The 20,558-nt window shown below is 38.2% G+C and overlaps 1 protein-coding gene across 2 annotated transcripts in view; it reads right to left on the reverse strand.

Moving 5' to 3' along the window:
* Positions 1 to 20,558, reverse strand: part of CYFIP1 (cytoplasmic FMR1 interacting protein 1) — a 56,710-nt gene that overhangs the window by 18,320 nt on the left and 17,832 nt on the right. For both annotated transcript variants that reach the window (XM_009994829.1, XM_009994828.1), the window contains 7 exons: positions 19,256 to 19,412; positions 18,595 to 18,691; positions 18,199 to 18,275; positions 17,995 to 18,103; positions 17,296 to 17,415; positions 15,359 to 15,558; positions 8,226 to 8,313 (listed from right to left, as the gene is read on the reverse strand). In XM_009994829.1, coding sequence (XP_009993131.1) covers positions 8,226 to 8,313; positions 15,359 to 15,558; positions 17,296 to 17,415; positions 17,995 to 18,103; positions 18,199 to 18,275; positions 18,595 to 18,691; positions 19,256 to 19,412 — 848 coding nt within the window. The remainder of the gene's footprint in view (positions 1 to 8,225; positions 8,314 to 15,358; positions 15,559 to 17,295; positions 17,416 to 17,994; positions 18,104 to 18,198; positions 18,276 to 18,594; positions 18,692 to 19,255; positions 19,413 to 20,558) is intronic.

Genomic DNA, 20,558 nt, shown 5'->3' on the forward strand with positions numbered 1-20,558 from the left:
GGGGGGGGGAAGAGAGAGAGAGAGAGTTGCTAGTTGCTGATGTCATCAAAGTGCTAACATTAATCACTCACAGCATCACTGGTACAGGCACAAGAACATATAATAGGGATGTTCAGGCAGTACACCATCCAAGGGGAGGCAAGCAAGAGGGGGGGACACATAGAAATTATTTTTTCTCCTGCATGTTCTTTGAAAAGCAAGGCAACAGCACCTTTAGACAAGATGTGCTCTTGTGTGAATTTAAGTGGAAGAGACAAAGAAACCAATGTCACCAGCAGCATCGGGGGAAAAAACTGAAAACACCAAGCAATGAGAATTCAGTCCAGGGAATCTGAGGGGAAGGAAAAGCAAACTGGCAAGCAGAGATCAGGCAGGAAATAACTGATGTGAAGAAGGACACGGAGAATGTATTGTTTGTGCCATTTTTCCAGCAGCATCACTGTATAAAAATTCTGTTCTGAAATTTCCATCAGGAAGTGACGGTAAGTACTGACTTTATAATCTATAAAACATCAAATGGACTTTCCAAACAAGCCAGTAATTATGTGTCTTCTAGTAACAGATGTTTTGTAATAATAGACATGTATTATAGTTATTGAATTTAAATCCAAACATTCCACTTACAAAATGATGCAAGGATAAAACTAATGTATCTAAACTGTGTTAGGAAGTGTCCTATAAAAATAAATAATAAAATTGAAGTACTTGACGCCTACCAGCGAAAGAGAAGACAAATGAGCAAGTAAGAGCTCTGATCTTACTAATACGCCTGATTTTAATATCTGCAGAAGTTGAGTAGATGCCAAAACGTGTCTGTCTAATAAGTTTATTTGATAGCAAACTCCTTCCTGTATCAAAAAGGGTGCACTTACCAAATTATTAGAACGGCAGTGTCTACCCAAAGCAGTCATATCTAAGGTTTTACATTGTAATGAAAATAAGCATACACCTTTTTCTTCTCAGTAAGTATAATTCAAAATCTTCAACCAACAGTTTTCATAGGTAACAGCCACAGAATTAGTACTATTAATATAAGGAAGCTATCAAAATCCCACTAAAATAATATATGGTTTGCCAGCCTTCTATCTAGTACAAAAGACAATAAAAGTATTACAGAATAATTTCAGAATACGTTATATGAACATTTTATAAGCTTTCTTCATCAAGAGAATTTTCAACAGTCAATTGTCATTTAGCCAGGAAACTTAAACATCTGAAACCTGATAATAAATAATTAAATTTTATAATTAAGTCATAAACAATGAAACACGTGTTACTGTCATGGGCATTCATGTTTGATAAGAAATGTCCACAGTGGAAAAAACTTTCATGAGTGTCACTAGAAATTGACTTTAAACTGAAAGAATCAGATTAAATTTTTAAAAAAGTTACCCTCACAACTGTAAAAGCAAAAAAAACCCACCAAACAGACAAAAATAGACCCTGTTCCTAGGTTTGGTTTGTTATAAAATAATACTTTTAATTAAAGTCTACCAAGGTAGAAACAAGTGCTTTGTACTGAAAGGTAGATAATAGTTCACAGAAGTGTTTAGAAAATTTAAGAAAATAGATGTTTTCCTTACACTATTTACAGTGGTAATGCAAACTCAGAATCTCAAAACATTGGCAGGTTTTCTAAATGATAATTTTACTACAAGGAGGACTATTAGTTCAAAGCAGACAGACTATGGAATTACATACAATCACTTAGCACAAAAAAAAAAAAGAGTATTTGTTGTTTTTTTTTTAAAACACTGTTATCCAAAAGGTATGCTGTAATGAATACTGTATTTCACCAACTAAGCTTAGGTTGAGAAAGCTTTTCCAAGATTCTGACTAGTGTGAAGACTATTATGATTCTGATGCCACCGATGTAAAATCATTGCAGTTGTTGCTCCAGCTGTGGCTACAGATGTGCTAACTCACTAGCAAAAAATGGAGAGTATCACGGGATAAGAAACTACTGTAAGATGACCTGGTGATATTCCCATGTACTGTTTTATTTTTCAATACACTGTGACAGGTAAAAGGCAAGATTTGTGGATGGTAGAGGAATTCATCCCTCAAGATCCACTCCTGCCACCCGCCACTTGCCATTTAAGAAAATTAATTGCTCACAAAAGCAAGCTTTGAGAATACAGAAAGCACTAAAGAAGTGAAATAAAATGCAAGATACTCGCTCTACTAAGAAAAGCAAATGCTGCATCTCTTTCCTTTAAAAACAAACAAACAACCCTAAATTCCACTTAGCAACATACTCATCAGGCAAGTATTTTGTGTGACAGGTAGAGTTAATTAGTTGGATAGTCAATCTGTCAGGCTGCAGCGTGATGCCAAACCATCAAGTGTTTCAATTGAATTTAGAATTCTATGCCATTTTCCTTCCATAAGAATTTGACTCATAAAATTTGGTTAAATACTAAGCTTTTTTTTCCCCATTAGAAATGTTTGTTCTATTAAAAAGAATACTCCAGCATTACTGCAAAGGAGAGAGGCATTTATTAAGGCACCCGTGTAAACTTCTGATCATTTGTTTTTCCCTGTGGGAGGGCTATATATTTCAGGAGCACAAGCATATTCACCTCTTCCCTTTGTAGTCCTGAATTCTTGTTTCTCTTAATGTTTCCTAACCACAAATTCCTTTAGACAAAAATGATCAGTGACCTTATTCTAGGGACTGTCCCAAATACGCAGGCAGCACGTACAGCAAAGTTGACATAGGGGCAAATTTTGAATGGAATGCTGAGGGCCACCATCCCCTTATTCCCTGTTGTGAGTGCACAGTTGTCTGACAAAAAACTGTGAAAGGAATTGGTTCCTCAGCTGCTAATTTTGCAAAACACACTGTGTCACATGGAGACAAGACACAAGTGGTCACCTGGATCACCAGGCAGCAGCAGCTCTCGTTGAATCTACAAGCATATATCTAGCCTTTCACTTGGGAAAAAAAAAACAGCTTAAAATTCTCCAAACTTCATGAACTGCCAACTCTCACTTTGACAGACTGTCAATGGTAAGAGCACAGTTTCCTAATGAACTCCTTTCCTAAATTACAGAGTGCTACAATTAAGATCCACACGACATCACCAGTGCTGCAGCTGCTCAGCTACCTCCCTGGGAAAGCAGCATCTCCCCTTTCCACAGTGAGACCAGCACTGGGAGAGAGGAAAAAAATACGAACGCCTGAGAAACACCCCAATGGGAATAACCGTCCAAAACATCACAGGAAACACGGCAAGGGTCATTTGGCCAAAAATGGCCAGTTGCACCGACAGCTTTTACAGTGTCATGTACCACCCCAACTGGAACAGCAATCTACCAAGTTACTCAAGAAAGGACTTCCAGGAGGAGAGGGTGCCCACCAGTCGCTCCTCCTTTGTTGTTGAACACCTAACTCCACTAACAACGTACATCGTCTGCGTGACCTGCCAGTCCGCCAACCCCTCCAGTGACCAGTGCAGAGTTTTTAACACGCCAGAACAGGACCCAGCATCCAAAAGCAACACCAAGAAAGAGCTGGCACTGGGCATCTGGCTCACCAGCAGTGTACTGCTCCTCATCATCGCCGCAATCCTCCTCTACGGCTGCCTGCACCTCTACTGCCGCAAGAGACGCGAGCGCTTGCAAGGGCGAAACGAGACCTCCGAGCAAGACCACGGGAAGACATGGACCAAACGTGCAGTGTACGCCTTGGAGGAGCTCGGCAGGCAGAGCCAGATGGTACAGGACACTGAGGAAAAGCACCCAGGCAGCATCCAGCTGGCCACAATCATAGAGAATCCCTCAGCATGCAAGGAGCCTGTCATGCCGCCTTCCAAAAGCTGGCAACAAGCGCCAACAACAGGACAGATCTAAATCAGAAACCTTTTAGTGGGGGGGGAGGTTTTTTGCTACGTAGGATATCCCAACTTCTTCAAATGCATTGCATGCATTGTCAGCACTCACACCCAGGAGCTCTCACTGCAGCTCTCCTGCTGTACCTCTGGTGCCATGTCACTTCCCAATAGAGGTAGTTGGAGACCAAGGTTCAGATGCCCAAGAAGTGAGCACTTCAGCCAGACTCCATAGTTTAAAAATGAGGCATGTAGCAAATGATCAGTTTACATTTTGAGGGGATTTTTTGATTGCTTTTCTTTAATCTAAAATGGCAACCAAATATAAAAATTAATCAAAAGCAACAATATTAGAAAAAAAAAAAAAATACTGAGTATAAGTTTTCAGATGACAACTCCGAGTGCTGGACTACAGGCAGCTGGAACATACACTCCAGGTGTGTGTTTGCCAGTGTGAGTTTTACCCCCACAACCCCAGCTGCTTCTCAAACCACACACTATGAAGTACTACCCTATGCACTTGGCTGACCATGGTGCTCTCCACAGCTTGCACCTGAATGCGGTTGGTCCCGGTGCTTTAAACTCCCCAGGATTTTAATGGTATGATCTCGACATCCTGCCTTTGAAATTTCCCCTCGGTCTAAAAACATAAGCAAGACAGTGTCTCTGTAAGGACGCTTCTAATGAAACAAAGGAAATATCCTGGGCTGTCATATATTGGACTCTCCTGCACCCATCAGAAGCCATCTTCAGCTCCATGGGGAAGTGACTCCCTGTAGAAGAAAGAATTCAGAGAAGCAACTCCTGACCTTTCCTTCTTCCTCTCAGTTCTAATAATAAAACTCATTCACCAACTGCAAATTTCTACCCATCCACAGAGTACGTTCTGTGTAACCAAAGGGCAAGGAAGTGAAAATGTGCCAAAACACATTTTATTTTTGCAACAATCAAATCTGCTGATTATCTCACTCTGCCTTGAACTTCATGGCAAAGTGCCAAGAAAGGCCCTTCGGACAGAAATCTTTTCACCCTCACAACACAACACATCTCATCTGGGTTATATGTGTAAGCCACTCCATTTTAAATCTCTCAAGTTCATTTGTGTTCCATAATAAAAAATAATAAATCTTAGGATTGCTGTACAATACGGTATTTCTAAAAAAACAAAGATACACTGTGACTGCAGGCATTTTAAACTGCTCTTGCTATGACTGTACCCATCACGTCAGCTCTTGTTGTATCAGTAAAGGCTGGAGAGCTGCCGTCTGGGCAGCTGCCATCCCTTCCCACCACGCCCTGGAAGCTGAGGTGCTGTACCACTTTGGCAAGAGAGCACCCACCCAACATTTCACAGCAGGTAGCGGGGCTTTTCAGCTACTGTATTTTGACAACATTTCCCACAACCTGTGAAAGACGTCAGCTCACTTATGGCTGGGAAGACGTGCTGGCACAGGTTTGACACGTTGTCTTTACTTTTTTTCTACTAGGATAGCTATGACACACAGAAACATGTGCTGAACAGGGGTATTACTTTCAGAAAACATTTCAAACGACATCTTTATTGTGTGAAGTTAGAAATAATGTGTTTTCCATCCTCTACATAGCATTTCCTCCAGCTGACTTGTGTTTTTCTTTGTCTCTTAAATAAACTGTGAAGATGGCAACGGTTCACTGCTGTTTGGAATGAAGGTGTTTCACGAAACAGACACGAAGAAGCTCTCTTCAGAGCATGAAGCCAACACTACAGCTTTATTGCCAGAAAGGGGCAGCTGGGGAAATAAAATGTTTTAAAATTATCTTGTAATCAAATTAAAGGTGACACTTCTTTGACTAGGATTTCACCAAAGAAAAAGAATATTTTAATGTTAAACGTATGGAGCCAAGAGACACCATCTCATCTCTGCCAACATGTTTGCCCTTGAAAACCTGCTTACTTCTCTGCATCTCTTTTAGATGTGGGTTTTAAGGCAGTCCAAATACATATATTTACATGCGTTTATGTGTTATACACACATATATACACCATACTGAGAACAAGAAACAGTTCAGTTGAAAGCAGTTTTGAGGCAATTCACCTACTGAATTTATGCTATTTATACAAAAACACATATATACAAAAAGGCACATAGATGTATCAGATTGAGAAGGCAAAGAGCTACCACGGAAGTGCTCCTAGGAATGGGATTCACTTCATCTAAATAAAAAACCACTCCACCCAAGGAGTTTGCTGTGCACTACTTAGATAAACATTGACATCACCTCACAAGCAACAGACCATCTTGCCCCACAGGAACAATTCATAGTGTGTCCTCTAACTTCTGCACTAGTTTTGAAGAACTCCTGCCATCACACACTCATAATGCTACACGATTCTTTGTCTCTTGATCAGAAAGTTTTATTACACATTCACTCAGGTTCTTTCTGGCAAATTCTGTTTGTTGGAAGTTCAGTGTCCAGTTTTAACAGTGATTTAGTAAGGGGAAAAACAACATTATAAGAGATTATTTACTATTATAGGCATATCTAATTATGAAACTTGCTCCAGAAATGTTTCTAAGAAGCCCCTCTATCGCTCCTTCTCTTACAGAAAAATAACCACATTTCTGAAAATGTGTAACTCTGAGAGTATACCTTCCTAAACTCATTTTAATGATGTAAACTGACTGATAAAAAAGCATTCCCCAGTTAATCCTCTGTCACTCACCCTACTGTATCATCACTTAGGTAAATTAAGTTAGCAATCTCTACTAAATTCAGTGGGGGTTTTGCTCTTTACACTGCATCTGGTGAATTCCTAAAATAGTAAGGAACACAATAACTCTAATGTAAGAAAATCCCACTTTTTTATAATCTACCTTTCACTGTTGAATAACAATTATATAAAACACTATTCACAGCACCACACAATCAGCTGTTGCATTCCACATTAAAGACATCTGAATCCTTTTCTACCTCCTTCACATTTTATGAGTATGGACGTTTTACAAATGCAGCAGATATTTATAACTTCTGAGCTACCTCTTCAGCTCCCAAAACCAAGCTTGCTGGGCAAATCACTTTACAGATACCACACCATGTAACTAAGATAGTATGAGCAGAAACTAACAGTAAGACAAGGACTAATTATGCTCATGTTTAAGTAGGAGCTAGTTAATGAAATCAGCTAAACGTGAAAATGACACAGTGCAGTTGTATTAATTACAATGATAACTGAGTACATAATTTTGTAACTTTTTTTAGTCAACAATCATAATTCTATTTTTATTTATTTTTATTTATCTTTTCCATACTTTGATTTTGCACCCCTGACACGCAAGAAAACAACGCATAATTAAGAGTGACATCTTGTTAAATATTCTCAAATGATTTGCTGAAGATACCACACTGTTGCTTTTTACCACTGTTGGATGTAAATCAATATTTCTGACTACTAAAAATGCAGATACATATATTAATGTACTATGCCTTCAACTGTCATTAAGGATCCAGTAATTATTCTGAAGTGTACCTAAAATAAACCTGCAATGATCACAGAGAACAGACCCTCTAACATCCAATACTGCACACCTGAGCATAGCATTGGTCCTGTGAATAGAGGCTAACCTTCCTCACTCCACAACTATTCTCTTGTGGCAAGTACTCTCTCTAATTGCCACCCATGTAAGCTCCTTTCCAACCTCAGTACTGTGCCTTAAGGCGCAGAGTACATGACTGCATGTCATGTGCACTTCTATTGAAAGCTTGCACAAACCTTCTATGCAGTCCTAATCTGCAAAGCAGGAAAGATGATGTTAATACAGTAGATGAGATGGCCAGAAGGCCAAGATCATCAGATCAACTTTGAGGTCCTCAGGTTGAAGATGCCAAAGAAATGCTACCTTTTTTTTTTTTTTTTAAATAATTTAAGCAGTTTGGTATCTGAGAGCTTAGGATGGTCAGAATCTATATTCCTTTAAAGTCAAATAGCACCTGAACTAGTTTTTTCTATCTGGTCCCTTTTCTCCTGCCATCACAGTATTCATCACCGTAACAAGGGAGCAGCTGCACCCAAGATGGGCTCTTCTTCTCACTTCACCAGATGACTAATCAATCTTTTATTTGAGTCTGCTCTGCCACTATAAGCAACTGTGCAATGCAAGTTGGTTGAGAGAAGGACTTATTTTTAGCTATGTCAGATAAGACTAATCATCAGACTGATCACTTGCACTTTGGCTGAAACATATGGTGAGCTTCACCACAGTCTGAAAAAAAAAAAGTATGTTGAACTTAAATGAACACAAAATGTATTTGAGTCAATTTTTCATATCTTTCAGATTCCATAATTATTTCTGTAAGTAAAAAGATACCTTTAAACATCAGCAAACCATAAAAATAAAGGGAGTTAAATCTGACCTTTGATCCATAGAGATACTGCGGTTGTGCATTAGGCTGCTTATCTCTCTGAAACTCCTGAGAAAATGGAAGCACAGTCCGAACAAACCTATAAAAACAAAATAAATAATTCATTAATTATACTTACATTAATAGATGTGCACCTAATGCACCTTACTCTGTATAATACTGCTTTTGCCCACATATATAAAATCAAAGCTGGTAGCGTTTCAGTCCAAGTTGAAACTGGGGACACACATAAGCCTGCATTGCCCAAAAGCCTCGACACAAATCATACTGCAGTTCTCCATCACTTACCAGAACCCTTTTCTTCCAGTGGTGTGCAGGGTCCCAAAATATTTCTCACCACTACTCTTGCCCAGCCCAGCAAAAAAAGAGAAGCAACTAGCAAAGTAGCAATAGACTCTCATGGAAAGCAAGAAAGTTCCTTGTGCCTCCAAAATTATGTCCTTCAAACTGAGGGCCCTAGAGGTTGAAGAATGGTGCTTGGGCAGGGCTCTGCAGGCATAGTCCTCACACGAACAAGCAGCACAGACTTACTCCCTAATGTTGTCTGTTAACTGTGCAAGGCACATTTTGCAGCCCTACAGTTTTAGTGCAGAAAGAATTTAATCAATGTCTACTACAATTGTGATTCTGCTCACGTTTACTGAACTGTGCAAAATTATTGGTTGTTGTGTTTATGGGTTGGATGGCTACTTTATTTTTTAAATTGACATAAAGGATTTCCTGGTAAATTGTGCAAAGCTCTATAGACATAAGGAAGAGGAAAAACATCTATTTAAGAAGTGTACATCAAATGTTTTTATCAGATCAGGCTTTTCTGAGCCATAGCTGAGTAAAATAAATGCATCTAGGAAAAGTTTTCAGGAAATCAAGTTTGCAGTACATTATAATGTCCTAAGGTACAAGAGTATCTTCACCTCTTTGTGCTTAAAGTACATCAGAATTTAATCAACATACAAAATAAATTATTCATTAATAATTTTTCCTAGAAAGAACATAGAAATTTAATTCTTAATACATCCATTTTCTAGCTAAAAACAAAAACAACCATGCTGATAAAAAATTGTTTCACCCAAACCTGTATAAATTGAATCATGTTACTTAGAACTATTTCTACTGTGTTTTATTTCTGAGTGATCGGAATCATTCTTGTGTGAATCTACAGCTTCAGAACAAGGTTTTCCATATTTTTCAACCTGTTCAAAAATAGCTACACCCACCATTTCAGCTACTTATTCATGTGTATTTTAGCCCTGTTTTACCAAAAGTACTTGTACTTGCTCAAGTTCAGAATGTGCTTTCATTTATAGCTTTTGAGGGGAAAAAAAAGAATCGGTGTATTATTTTTTATACTATATATATAAAATTTAAATCTCCTTACATTTACATCTCCCCAGCTTACAAGTTTCCCCCTTCTCACTTGCACAGCAACTGAAAACCTCCCTCTTGAGATTACTTGAATCTATTCTCTGCACAGATACTTCATTCATGATTTTACCAGAGAAGTTGTAAACATTTGATGGAATTCAAAGTAATCTGCAACATATGACAGCCTCAGAGATTACACTATTCCCCCTTCTTTCTCCCCAAATACTATTCCTTTTTAAACTGACATCGATTTTCAAGCCTTAAGAAAATCTTTACAATGAAAGAAATACCATATCATTTGAGGTAAGACTAGGTTTCAATGTGCAGACATATTGGGCAAGAGCTGATTATTTTTAAATTTAAACTCTCACAAGGAGAAGAGTGTTTCAGAATATGAATGTGGGTGCGCCCCATGAGTTGGGAAGCTGTAACTATGACTTTATTTTTTAAAAGTCGTCGTATTATTAATATATTTGAACTACAGTGTCTTTAGTGTCTGGGAGAGTCAGACTGTATTTGGATTGAGAAGAAATCACTGACTCAGAAATCAAATACCAAAGAAATACTTCTGAGAAACAGTCTTTAAGTTTCATTAGCTCTGTAAAAACACAAATAACTCTTGTATGTTCCCCAGTGCTTCTCTACATCCTTGGGAGTTTCTCCATCTCTAATGTTTTAGAATAGTAGCAAAATAAGCTTAAAGGTTTCTTAAAGAGCAAGCAAGCACCTGTTTTGTATTTTCTTGAGGGAGTTGGGGAAAAGATAATAAGAAAGGAAAAAAGAGATTAAGAAAAGGAAGTGGGGACAAGAGACAGTTGGTAGCTTATGGTGGTGCTATGGCTAAGTAAAGAGGGTCCAACAGGGAAGAGACACTGCATTGTTCCAGCTTTGTGACTAATCCCAGCATATCATTCAGATAAATACTACACATTCCTTCTCTCAAAACTAAGGGCTATACAGAAGCCTTTATTAGCATCTCTTTTTTGAAGCTGCAAGAAGATAAAGTATTAATAACACGTTACATTAGATCTTATCTTGACAATATGTCATTAAATATGTCAAGAGCTAAATATAAATCTGCAATATTTTAGTCCATTATTTTCCTGCCAAAATAATCTATATGAATTCTATACAGTACCTGAGCCCAGACATAACAATAACTACAGTGTAGTTTTATTCAGTTTGACAATTCCAGTTTTGGACCTTTTCATCTAGGATTTTTGGTGATGTATATTTAAAGGAGATGCTCTCATGCACATGGTGTGATTCTTGGGGTGCCCTACACAGGGACAGAAATTGGACTCAATGATCCTGATGGGTCCCTTCCTACTCAGCATATTCTATGATTCTATAATCTGCTATTCAAACTTTTTCAATATTTGTGTGTGTCTCTTCTTTTTGACATTCTGCTGCTTGGTTTGCTCCTCCTCCTCCATGAAATAGAATCATCTCTTTGAAGGACTGAAGCACTTTGAATATCAATGCTAAAAACTAGGCAGATTTTTGCTTTCCCTCAGATAATGCTGGATGCAGGTTTTGGCATACTCCAAAATAATCAGTTCTTTCCATTTTTAATCAGTGTTGATGATCTCACTGCAATGTAACCATTTTAATCAACACAGGTTGCAAGCAGACAAAGTAGATTAAGTAGATGAAAAGCCTAGTAGTTTCCCAAAGCTTTGCAACACTGATTGCTAAAGGACAACGTGAGCCTCCACGTAAGTATTTTAGGGATCAAATAATTTTATACTGGTGTTTCCATGATACCTACCAGGAAGGACTACATAGTGAGCACTTTACAAACAAACCTAAATGATTCTGTATTTCTAATTACCATAATCTATTTAAGAAAATATGGAGAAATCTGCAAGAGACCACTTCAGTCAATGAGTCCACTTCCTTGCTATTACAGGCACTAACTCAGACTGACAATCGCATTCATAAACTTCCTGAGCTTCATCTCAGGAGTAAGATCACAGTCTTCCATCTCGGCTCCTACAGAAAGTGTCCCTCTGCACCTCTCTGTCTAATTGGTATAAACACTTCCACAGCCTTCTCAAACTAGCTTGTTCTGTCTACCAGATCAAAGGGTAGCTCCACACCTCTCAGAGAATGCTTGATCTAACTCGCCCTCCTTGAACATGAATGTCAAGATAGGGAGAACCGAAGGCTACACATGTGTGAGGAAATAGCAGACAAAACAGACGATGAAAGAGTAACAGGTATCTGCCACTCCACTGCTATCACATTTCTATTAGGCAGAAAGATTATTTTTTTTAATTATTATTATTTTGTAGGTGGGGAAAGATAAGGTTCTTGTTGTCAAATTTGATGAGTATTTGACTACGGTCACCCCTACTTTGCATCAGGCTTTATAACTGCACCATTTGGCTCTTTGTAGCAGAAACTAAGTAGTTTTCACTGCCAGTGATGCTTTTCAGGTTTGTTCCAGCAATGCCTGATAGTGCTGGAAATTTTTCTGAAGAGCAACTATCACAGAGGATATGCAAGACAAGAAGACACAGCTGTTCTCTTGTGAAAACTAGTCTTAAAAGCAGCACAAGGCAGACAGAGAAATCAATAAAGGAAGAGAGAGGCAGGCAGGAAGATCAAAAAATAAAAAGTCAGTCTTTTTGCTCATTCTGTGATAAATCTGTATCTTCAGAAGAAAAAATGTCATCCTGCATTTGGAAGAGTGCTATACAAGTGAATTTTTAGCAGAGAATACAGATTTGGATAATGAGAGGAAATGGAGTCTGACTGCTGTCTTAGGAAGCTCAAATAATTTCTGTCAAGAAAGCACAGAAAATCATCAATCCAAAGAAATGGCTAGGCCGTCTCACACTTGCTCTTCTGTTAGCCCTGAAAACAAAACATACTATCATGAAAGGAAAAAATCAGCTTAGAATTAGTGAAGGAAATAAGGCAGAAAAAAGGAATGCTACAGATGGTGGAAAAGGAACAAAGAACAAAAATCTGGAAGTTGTCCTTGGACAGCCTAGTCCTGTGAACTTCAGAAAGATACAGAGGAATGAAAAAAGCACAGATGTGGACATAAACATGAAAGTTTCCTGGTGTGGAAACACCTTTGGCTTAGAAAAACATGCAACTGAGGACCAACATGAGAGAGGGCTCTTAAAATAATTCCCAAGCAGCACAGAAAAAAAAAACAGCTGGGCAATGGCTGCTCACAGTTACTTTCAGTGTAAGAACTGGCAGGCAACAGCTTGAGAGCAACATAAGAGATACCTTTTCATGCAGCACACAGCTTCACTGCAGACTCCTTACTACAGCACATCATGAATGCCAAAACCTCACATAGCTTTAAAAAAAGAACTGGACAAAGCAATGGGGAAATTTTTTTAAAAGCCTGTAAATAGGCAAAAATGCACTAGCATTTTTGTTTCACAGAAACACCTGATTGTTCCTAGAGGCTGGCACGTTTCCTGAGTGAAAAATCACCTCCCTTGTTTTCAAACTTGCATGGCCTCTGCATGGCTGTTGCTGGCTTCAGCACATTGACCTTTGAGCTCACAGTTCATATGCTCATGCTATTATCCAAAAGTCTGTTCTCTTTCTTTGCTGATCAGTAAGAGGTGGATTAAAAACACCCTTTGACTTCATTGCTAGCTGCCCACCTGCAGAAGTCCCCTTGCTCATCTCCCCATTCCTTCTGCACAAACTGTTGTGCATTCTGGACATGGCTGCACAGCTGGTCAGCACTAATAAGACTAATTTCAGAAAACTGGCAACTGTAATTATTAAATTGACATATCTTTTAATAGCAGCCTCGCTATTTAATCTCAGTACATTATCAGATATAAAAAAAATTCTTAAGTCCCAAATAATTAAACATGCAACATGTTTCAGTACTTCAGCCTTAGTCTTTGAATAAAACCTGCTCAGTTTCTAAACAGGTTTTTACAAATGTTTGACATCATCACATTCAGACATTCTTGGGAAAAGAGCTTCAAAAGGTACTGGATACAAGTTAATCTGGCCAAAACTCTGACTTTAAAAGAAGGACCTTTACACCTACCTAGGCTTCAGCCAAACTAATGAATGGCAAGTTCCAAGTTTTATACATTTCCTGGGAGCTGGACCTCCAATATCCTCACCACCAAGGAACCTCTCTGCTTTTCCTTAATTTCTCTTCCTTCCAGTCTTTCATTTTTACTTCTCTTCCCTTGTTTAGATAGAGTTTTCGTGCAAGACATTACCTATCAACAGTCAGGAATTAAACTAGCAGTTCTCACAGAGCCCCTCACTGTGTACTCCTGTATTTGCACACAATAACCTTTACAGCTGAATATAGAGAGCTCATTGATTTAAAGTTCATACTAACAGCAAGGCACAAATAGACATAATGAATGTGTTCAAAAACTATAAAAGGGCTAGAAAGGGCTGTATCTTCTCCCAGCAAAAGTATTCACAGGCCCTATATAGTGAGTCCAACACACAGGTTAATTCTGTCCACATTGCTTTTTTTGACTGAAACCAGAGCAATTTTGTGGAGAAACTGGACAAATGGTACACGTTACTCAAGACCTGGTTCCTTTTATCATGTCTTAAACTAATTGATTAATTACCTGACAAGCTTAAGGATCAACCTAACTCAATTCCTGCTTACAGTTTTCAAACCATCAAGCAGCAGAATCCTGCTAGTGTCCTTTGGCATTCCATGCTCACTTCCCAAGCACTGTGGTCTGCAGTACAGCAGTCCTTGGAGTCAGGACAAACACAGACTGAATTGCTACAGGAGCTACTGAGTGTCTTTCATTATAGCTGACAGGTGAAAGATCAGCAATCCATCAAGATTTTCTTGTAATATAATACTTATGTGATTCTTAATACGTCACACTGAATACTCCAATATTGATCTACAGATATATCAATCACACAGTAGCTTCCTTGGAAATACATTCAACTCTCCTATGTAGACAGATTCATCTAACAGAAGTTTCTTAGCTAAAACATAGTCACAAAAAACCACTCTTTTTTCTAGAGACAGAATCTTGGATCTAAACGCAACATAACCATCATGGAACATGTCAGACAGTGAAAGCTCTCCAAGGAGACAGTGAAAGATGAGAACAGCCTTCTTCCTCTTCCTACAGCTCAATATTCAGTATCACTTTACTGTCAATTCATAGTGCTTAAACAAAAATCTGAGTAAAGGCTGAAAGCAACACAAATCCTAAAGACAGCACACGAGCAGGAAGCCCAGAAACGCAAAGTCCCAAGCACTGCACCTTCCACTCATTAAAACTTCAGATTCTACATTCCTCTTTCTATTTCCATTACTCACTCTCCTTAAAGGCTGCAAATGTAGTTCAGAACACTGAACTCTTCCCTTCTCCAGTAAACAATGCTTTTCTTCACATTAACACAGAATCAGGAACATCATTCTTTTTTCCATCGTCTCACAGCTGACAACCCTGTTTGCCAAAATATCTTCCTGATACGCACTTTGGGGTATTTTTGGACACGCTTTATTTTTCAGCATATTGTAGCTAAGTCATTAAAATGTCAGAATTTGGATGCTGTGGTTACATTTGACTTCTATTGTGGACAAATAACAGGCTTTCATACATTTGACAGTACTTAGCAAAATGACTCATGCAGCTTCATTTCAAGTAAAGCCTAAGAAGTGGAAAACACACTGAATGAACAGAGATGGACTTGTCAGCATTTGCTAGGAAAGACGTTGCAGGAGGGTAGTAGAAGAACTGCTGCAAACAAAAGGCTGCCATGCTAACCTGTTAGTGGATCCATTGTAGCAGTAGTTTGGAAGGAAATCGTAATTGAGTTCCCAAAAGACATGAAGAGTGATTCTTCCGTAAGGGGCTGACACATTGTGATTGGCCTCTCTGAACATGGCATCAAAGCTGTCCAAGGTCATATACCTACTCAGAAGCTTGTGAGTCAATTTGTTTATCTCTATCAAGCCATCTAGCTCCTACAAAAAAACAAGAAATAAAGTGAGGAGTGCATTTAATAGAGAACTCAATAAAGTACATAAATAACCTTGACTGAATAGAAGACCAGAAAGAAGTAAAAATTAATAGCTGACTCTCTGCTAGTCTCTTACTTTAATGAGCTGGAAAGGCTCAGTGATCTTGGGATTGTTTTGTAACTATCTCCCACCAAAAACTGCTGAAACTTGAAGAGTATTCATTAAAATCAGTCCACACTGCAGATGGATCCCAAAACCAGATTTGTGCCAAGTCTTCTTCCACTGAGCAAAAGTTATAACTCCAACACGTAAGTGCAATGAGACATAGGCCAAGAAGCACCTTCTCCATTTCCTACTTGACAAGCTATCACAAAGTAATTTCTGCTCAGCAGGGCTCTGGTAAAATAACTTTTGTAGTAGTACTAGTAGTGATAACGTCACATTTTCCATAAATCCTTCTAATAGTTTACTCCAGTAAAGAATGCACTAAGATGCAATGAAAGACCAGACATTTACAAATGTTGTGAAGGTATGCATGGAATTACTAGCTCCAGATGACACAACTACACACGAGCACTGCCTTTCATAATATTTCTCCTCTTGACAAGAAATACCTGATATGGTTTCTGGCACTTTCAATAAAATAACATTAAAAAAGATAAAATACATCCATCTCTGACATCAGACACTGAAAACACCAAACACAAAGAACATAACCTCTCACTTCAAAAAAAACCAAGCGTTGCTTTTAAAGATCATTGCGCAATGACCCAGGGAAGGAATATCCTGGCTTTGTTTGGCCATGCATCAAACTTTTGGTCATCTTCCCACACAGTGCTGTCAGATTTAATTGCTCCATGTTTCAAAGCATTTTTCAAACCTGTGAATAACAGTTACTTTAAGGAAAACTAACCACTATGATTATTATTTCAGCATTGAGTCCCATCTGTGGGAGAAAAAAAATTGCTCAGTCTTTTAAATACTTTCATTTAGTTAATTTAGCTTGGAAAACAGCAGAAATTTCTGATTAGTTAAGCTACTAGTTTCAGTTTCTCACTGAGGAAACCAAACAGTTTTCAGCAGAAATTATTTTGCATTACACAAAAGAAAAAGATAAAAAAGGGGCAGGGGGAGGCAGGAGCATGGTGGAGGGACAACATCTTAGCCCTGCCACTGAAGGAAGAGTGAGAACCTGTGACCTAAGAAACACACCATCAACAGTTTCTCTTAACCAGTGTAATTTCTGACGTAGCTGGAGGTGACTAAAAGAGTGCCTTTTGCAAGACTAAGGTGCTTTTCTGGCAAGAGTAAATCAGACAAACTTCAACCATAGCATTGTATTATTTCATACTTACAGAAGAATTAAAACAGAATATCAGAGGAAAAAGTTTTGTTTTTTTTTTTAATAAGACTGCTTAAATTATTTTCCACTTACTGAACTAAGATTTAGGATAAAATAAGCTTTCCTGTTAGTCATTCAGCCTCTTCTCATTTCAGGAGTGACTGTACAGCTATTTGCTGAGAAAATACTTAGAGGACCCTAGCAAAGCTTCCATCATTAAAAAAACCCAAACAGCTGTATAAGGAAAAAAAAAAGGCTAGATATCTATAATTCCCAATGGGAAAAAAAAAATTAAATTAGTTCAAATTAAAATAAATTAAACCAAACCAAAACTAGACCCTAGACCCTAGCTGCAGTGTTGGTGGTCTAGCCAAACTGCAACCCAACACAACACTCACCACAATGGAAGTCAAATCCTCACTTTCAAATCGACCAATTGCCAATTCCATTGACCGGTACATGGCGGCTGAAATCCGCTGAGTGATCAGTCGGTTCAGATCTATTGACCTACCAAGGAGCTAAAGAAAAAAAATGCCATCAAGTTTTGAACTGGAAGTCAAACTGCGAGACGAGCTGCACAAGGACTATGAGAGCCCACAGATAAACTGACTTTCACATCATGAACACACAGAAGCAAAGCAGACAGACAAAATAATAAAATTCATTAACAAATATAGTACAGCAATTTACACCCCAATTCTCACAAAAAGAAGTAAAATGACACATTGCATTTACATCTAAGCATTTAAATCAGCATTTTATGCTTCCATGACACTGTGACGACAACATACTGAAAACTGGCAAAGTACATTTCTAGGAAGACAATGTTACTAGGAAGACAACTCTACAACATATGACATTCCTACTTGGCTTGTGTTTGCTTAACTGCAACAGACATTTCCATTCAAACATGACCTTTTAAGGTTTTTTTCTTTAATTTACTCCTTCATATCACAAAAAAGCTGATCTGAAATGTCAGTTACGCCACTTCGATGACAGAATAAAAAGCCTGGAAAGAGTTTCATTTACCTACATAAATCAACACCACTGGGAAACCTCCAAGCAACTGGAATACAACAGAGTGGGAGCTAACTCACTTGGACATGTCTCTGTTTCAGCAGAGTCTCGTAGCGGTTGGACGGCAGCAACTGGATGGTGGCTCCCTGATTCTTGCATTCCGAACGTAACCGTTTATCCAGAAGCAGGCTGTTGAGAAAGGAAGAAAATGCTTAACATATATTAGGCAGCAAAGCAGAGCAGAAATGCATGAGTAGAAGTTCCCACTACTGGAACAGCACTACCTGCCAGCCATTGCCTTGTAATACACAAATATTTGGTCTGCCAGCTTGTAGACAAATTGGTCAAAACACAGGTTTACCTTGGAGGGAAAAAAAATTGCATTTAGAGGTACTTAAAGGCAAAAGAGAGAAGCTTATCCAAGATCTCCCACCGTTTAACAAACATAATTAATCAAGTTAACACATCTGTATTTCCCAGTACAAGAGAAGATGGTATTCAGTTTTCAGCATTAATGTGAGGTTTCTTTACAGCATTATCACCCAACCAGTTACCCATCCTCTGGTCTTTCTTCTCAGTTTATAATCTCCAATTGTTTTGAATCTCTTATAGTAGGTCTTGAACTTTAGCATCATTTTCACATTCAGATTATTCTTCTCCGGTAGATAAGGTTACTTTACCTCTGCCTCAATCTCATCATAGAGGAACTGCTTCTTAAATTTAGTAAGTGCATAATGAGCACTGTCATTATACAGGTCCAAAGAATACAGAACATACCTGAATGAAAAAGAATATAAAAAAAAACCAACCAGTTACAGGTCTATAGAGCTTATGATTCTTTAGGATGGTGCAGTTAAGATGATGTAAGCCAGTCAATATTGTAATCTACATATGGTACATACAAACAGGATTTATTTTGTTTTGTTCGAGTTTATATATAAAATATCACCGAGTTAGTTCAAGAAATTGTATAGATAAGTCTGCAGTCTGAAATTTGTTTTCTAGGCATAGCTTTCCATCTAAATGGAACTATATTTTTACTACTATGCGTTTTATATTCAACATCTTTGAGGAGTAAGTAAGGAGAACTCACTCAGGGAACAACATATATTTGGCTGGTACAATGATACTTCTACTGAAAGGTTTCATATTTCATTATTCACTTCAAAAAGAAAACTTTCAAAATGGGGAAACTGGCAAATGTAAAAGGAAAAATTTACAAAGATGTAGAATACCTTCTCAGTGACAGCTTCTTAAAACAAATTAAAGCAGTAACATTACAAAAAGGAGTGGCCATAATTAAGAGTAATAATTCAGTAGAAGAGCACAAGTATGTCTTACTCCATCATTGATGCCTCTTTGGTCTCCAAAATATGGTCCGTCAGAATCCAAGGCATGGACATCTCAATGGGAAACTGGATTCTTCTGCCCATGGTCAGCTCTAAGAAGAACTCCCTGAACCATAGCTGGGACAGATCACAGCACTGCTGCAGGGTTTCTTTCAGAATAAATAAAGAAGAATTATCCTTCTTATAGAACTACATCAGGAACAATACAACTGTGATTCTGATGATGCAATATGAAACAAAAAAAGCAGGTGTAAGTCACTAGAGCTAGTCACATAGGCCAAATATGTAAACCAAATTCAAACTATAAAGCCCATGACTTTTTCTAAGAATTTTTAACTCCATGTCAGCCCACAAGGTGGTGCCTTATTACAGAAAAAAGGGTGGAAGTGGACCACACTACCAGTTAATGAGAAAATCCGTCTGCACTAGTCAAGGGGATTTTCCAGTTTCTCAGTTTGGGGCTGAGAAAGCTGTACAATGAACTTGGGAAGCAACAGGCAAAGGAGACAAAATTGTACCGTGTTCACCAGTACCATCTCTCCCTCTGGAGGACTGAATCACTCCACATGTTCATGTTGATTAGATGGGCAGGAAACCACAAGACAAACACACGGAGGGATTAAAACAAAAAGATTCTAAAGCTGCTGTCAAGGGCATGGAGGTATGCATCCCACCACTCCAGAGAACACTTGGCACAAGCCTTCTTTTGCAGAAGGCTTGGGAATCAAAACAGGAATATTTTATTTTTATTTTTTTTACATGAAGATCTTCTTAAGACCTTTGGAAGTGCTGTTCCCCAGAAGCATTATGACTGCCATTAACAGGCTCCCCCTTCTAAAGGGTAAAGGAGTCCAGTAGCAAAACAAAAACAAAAGACAACACAGCATGGTGATGAAAAAGACTAGATACATTCAATGTCAGTAGGTGAATTCTTTAGGACAGTATGTTTCCGATTACAATTAACCGAATAGTAAGTGTAGTGAAATGACATCAAATTTACCACAACAGAGAATTTGTTTCCTCTGTACTTCAAACAAAAACAAACAAACAAACAAAAAAAAATCCCCAAAACCCCAAACACAAAACTACTTCCTTTTTAAAATTTCAATGTGCATAGGCTTATCTGTCCCTTGTTTATATAAATATATACATTAAAAAAATAGAAAAGGGAGGTTAAAATACGAAATTTGACGCATTATAAACAAATGTGCAACAAGTCAAAATAAAAATCCCACCACAAGACTGAATATCATGTCTGAGAAAAAAGTTTGGACAGAACAAGGCTTTTGATAAAT

The sequence above is a fragment of the Chaetura pelagica genome, unplaced genomic scaffold (assembly GCF_000747805.2).
Source record: "Chaetura pelagica isolate M959 unplaced genomic scaffold, ChaPel_1.0 scaffold263, whole genome shotgun sequence".
Classification (NCBI taxonomy): domain Eukaryota; kingdom Metazoa; phylum Chordata; class Aves; order Apodiformes; family Apodidae; genus Chaetura; species Chaetura pelagica.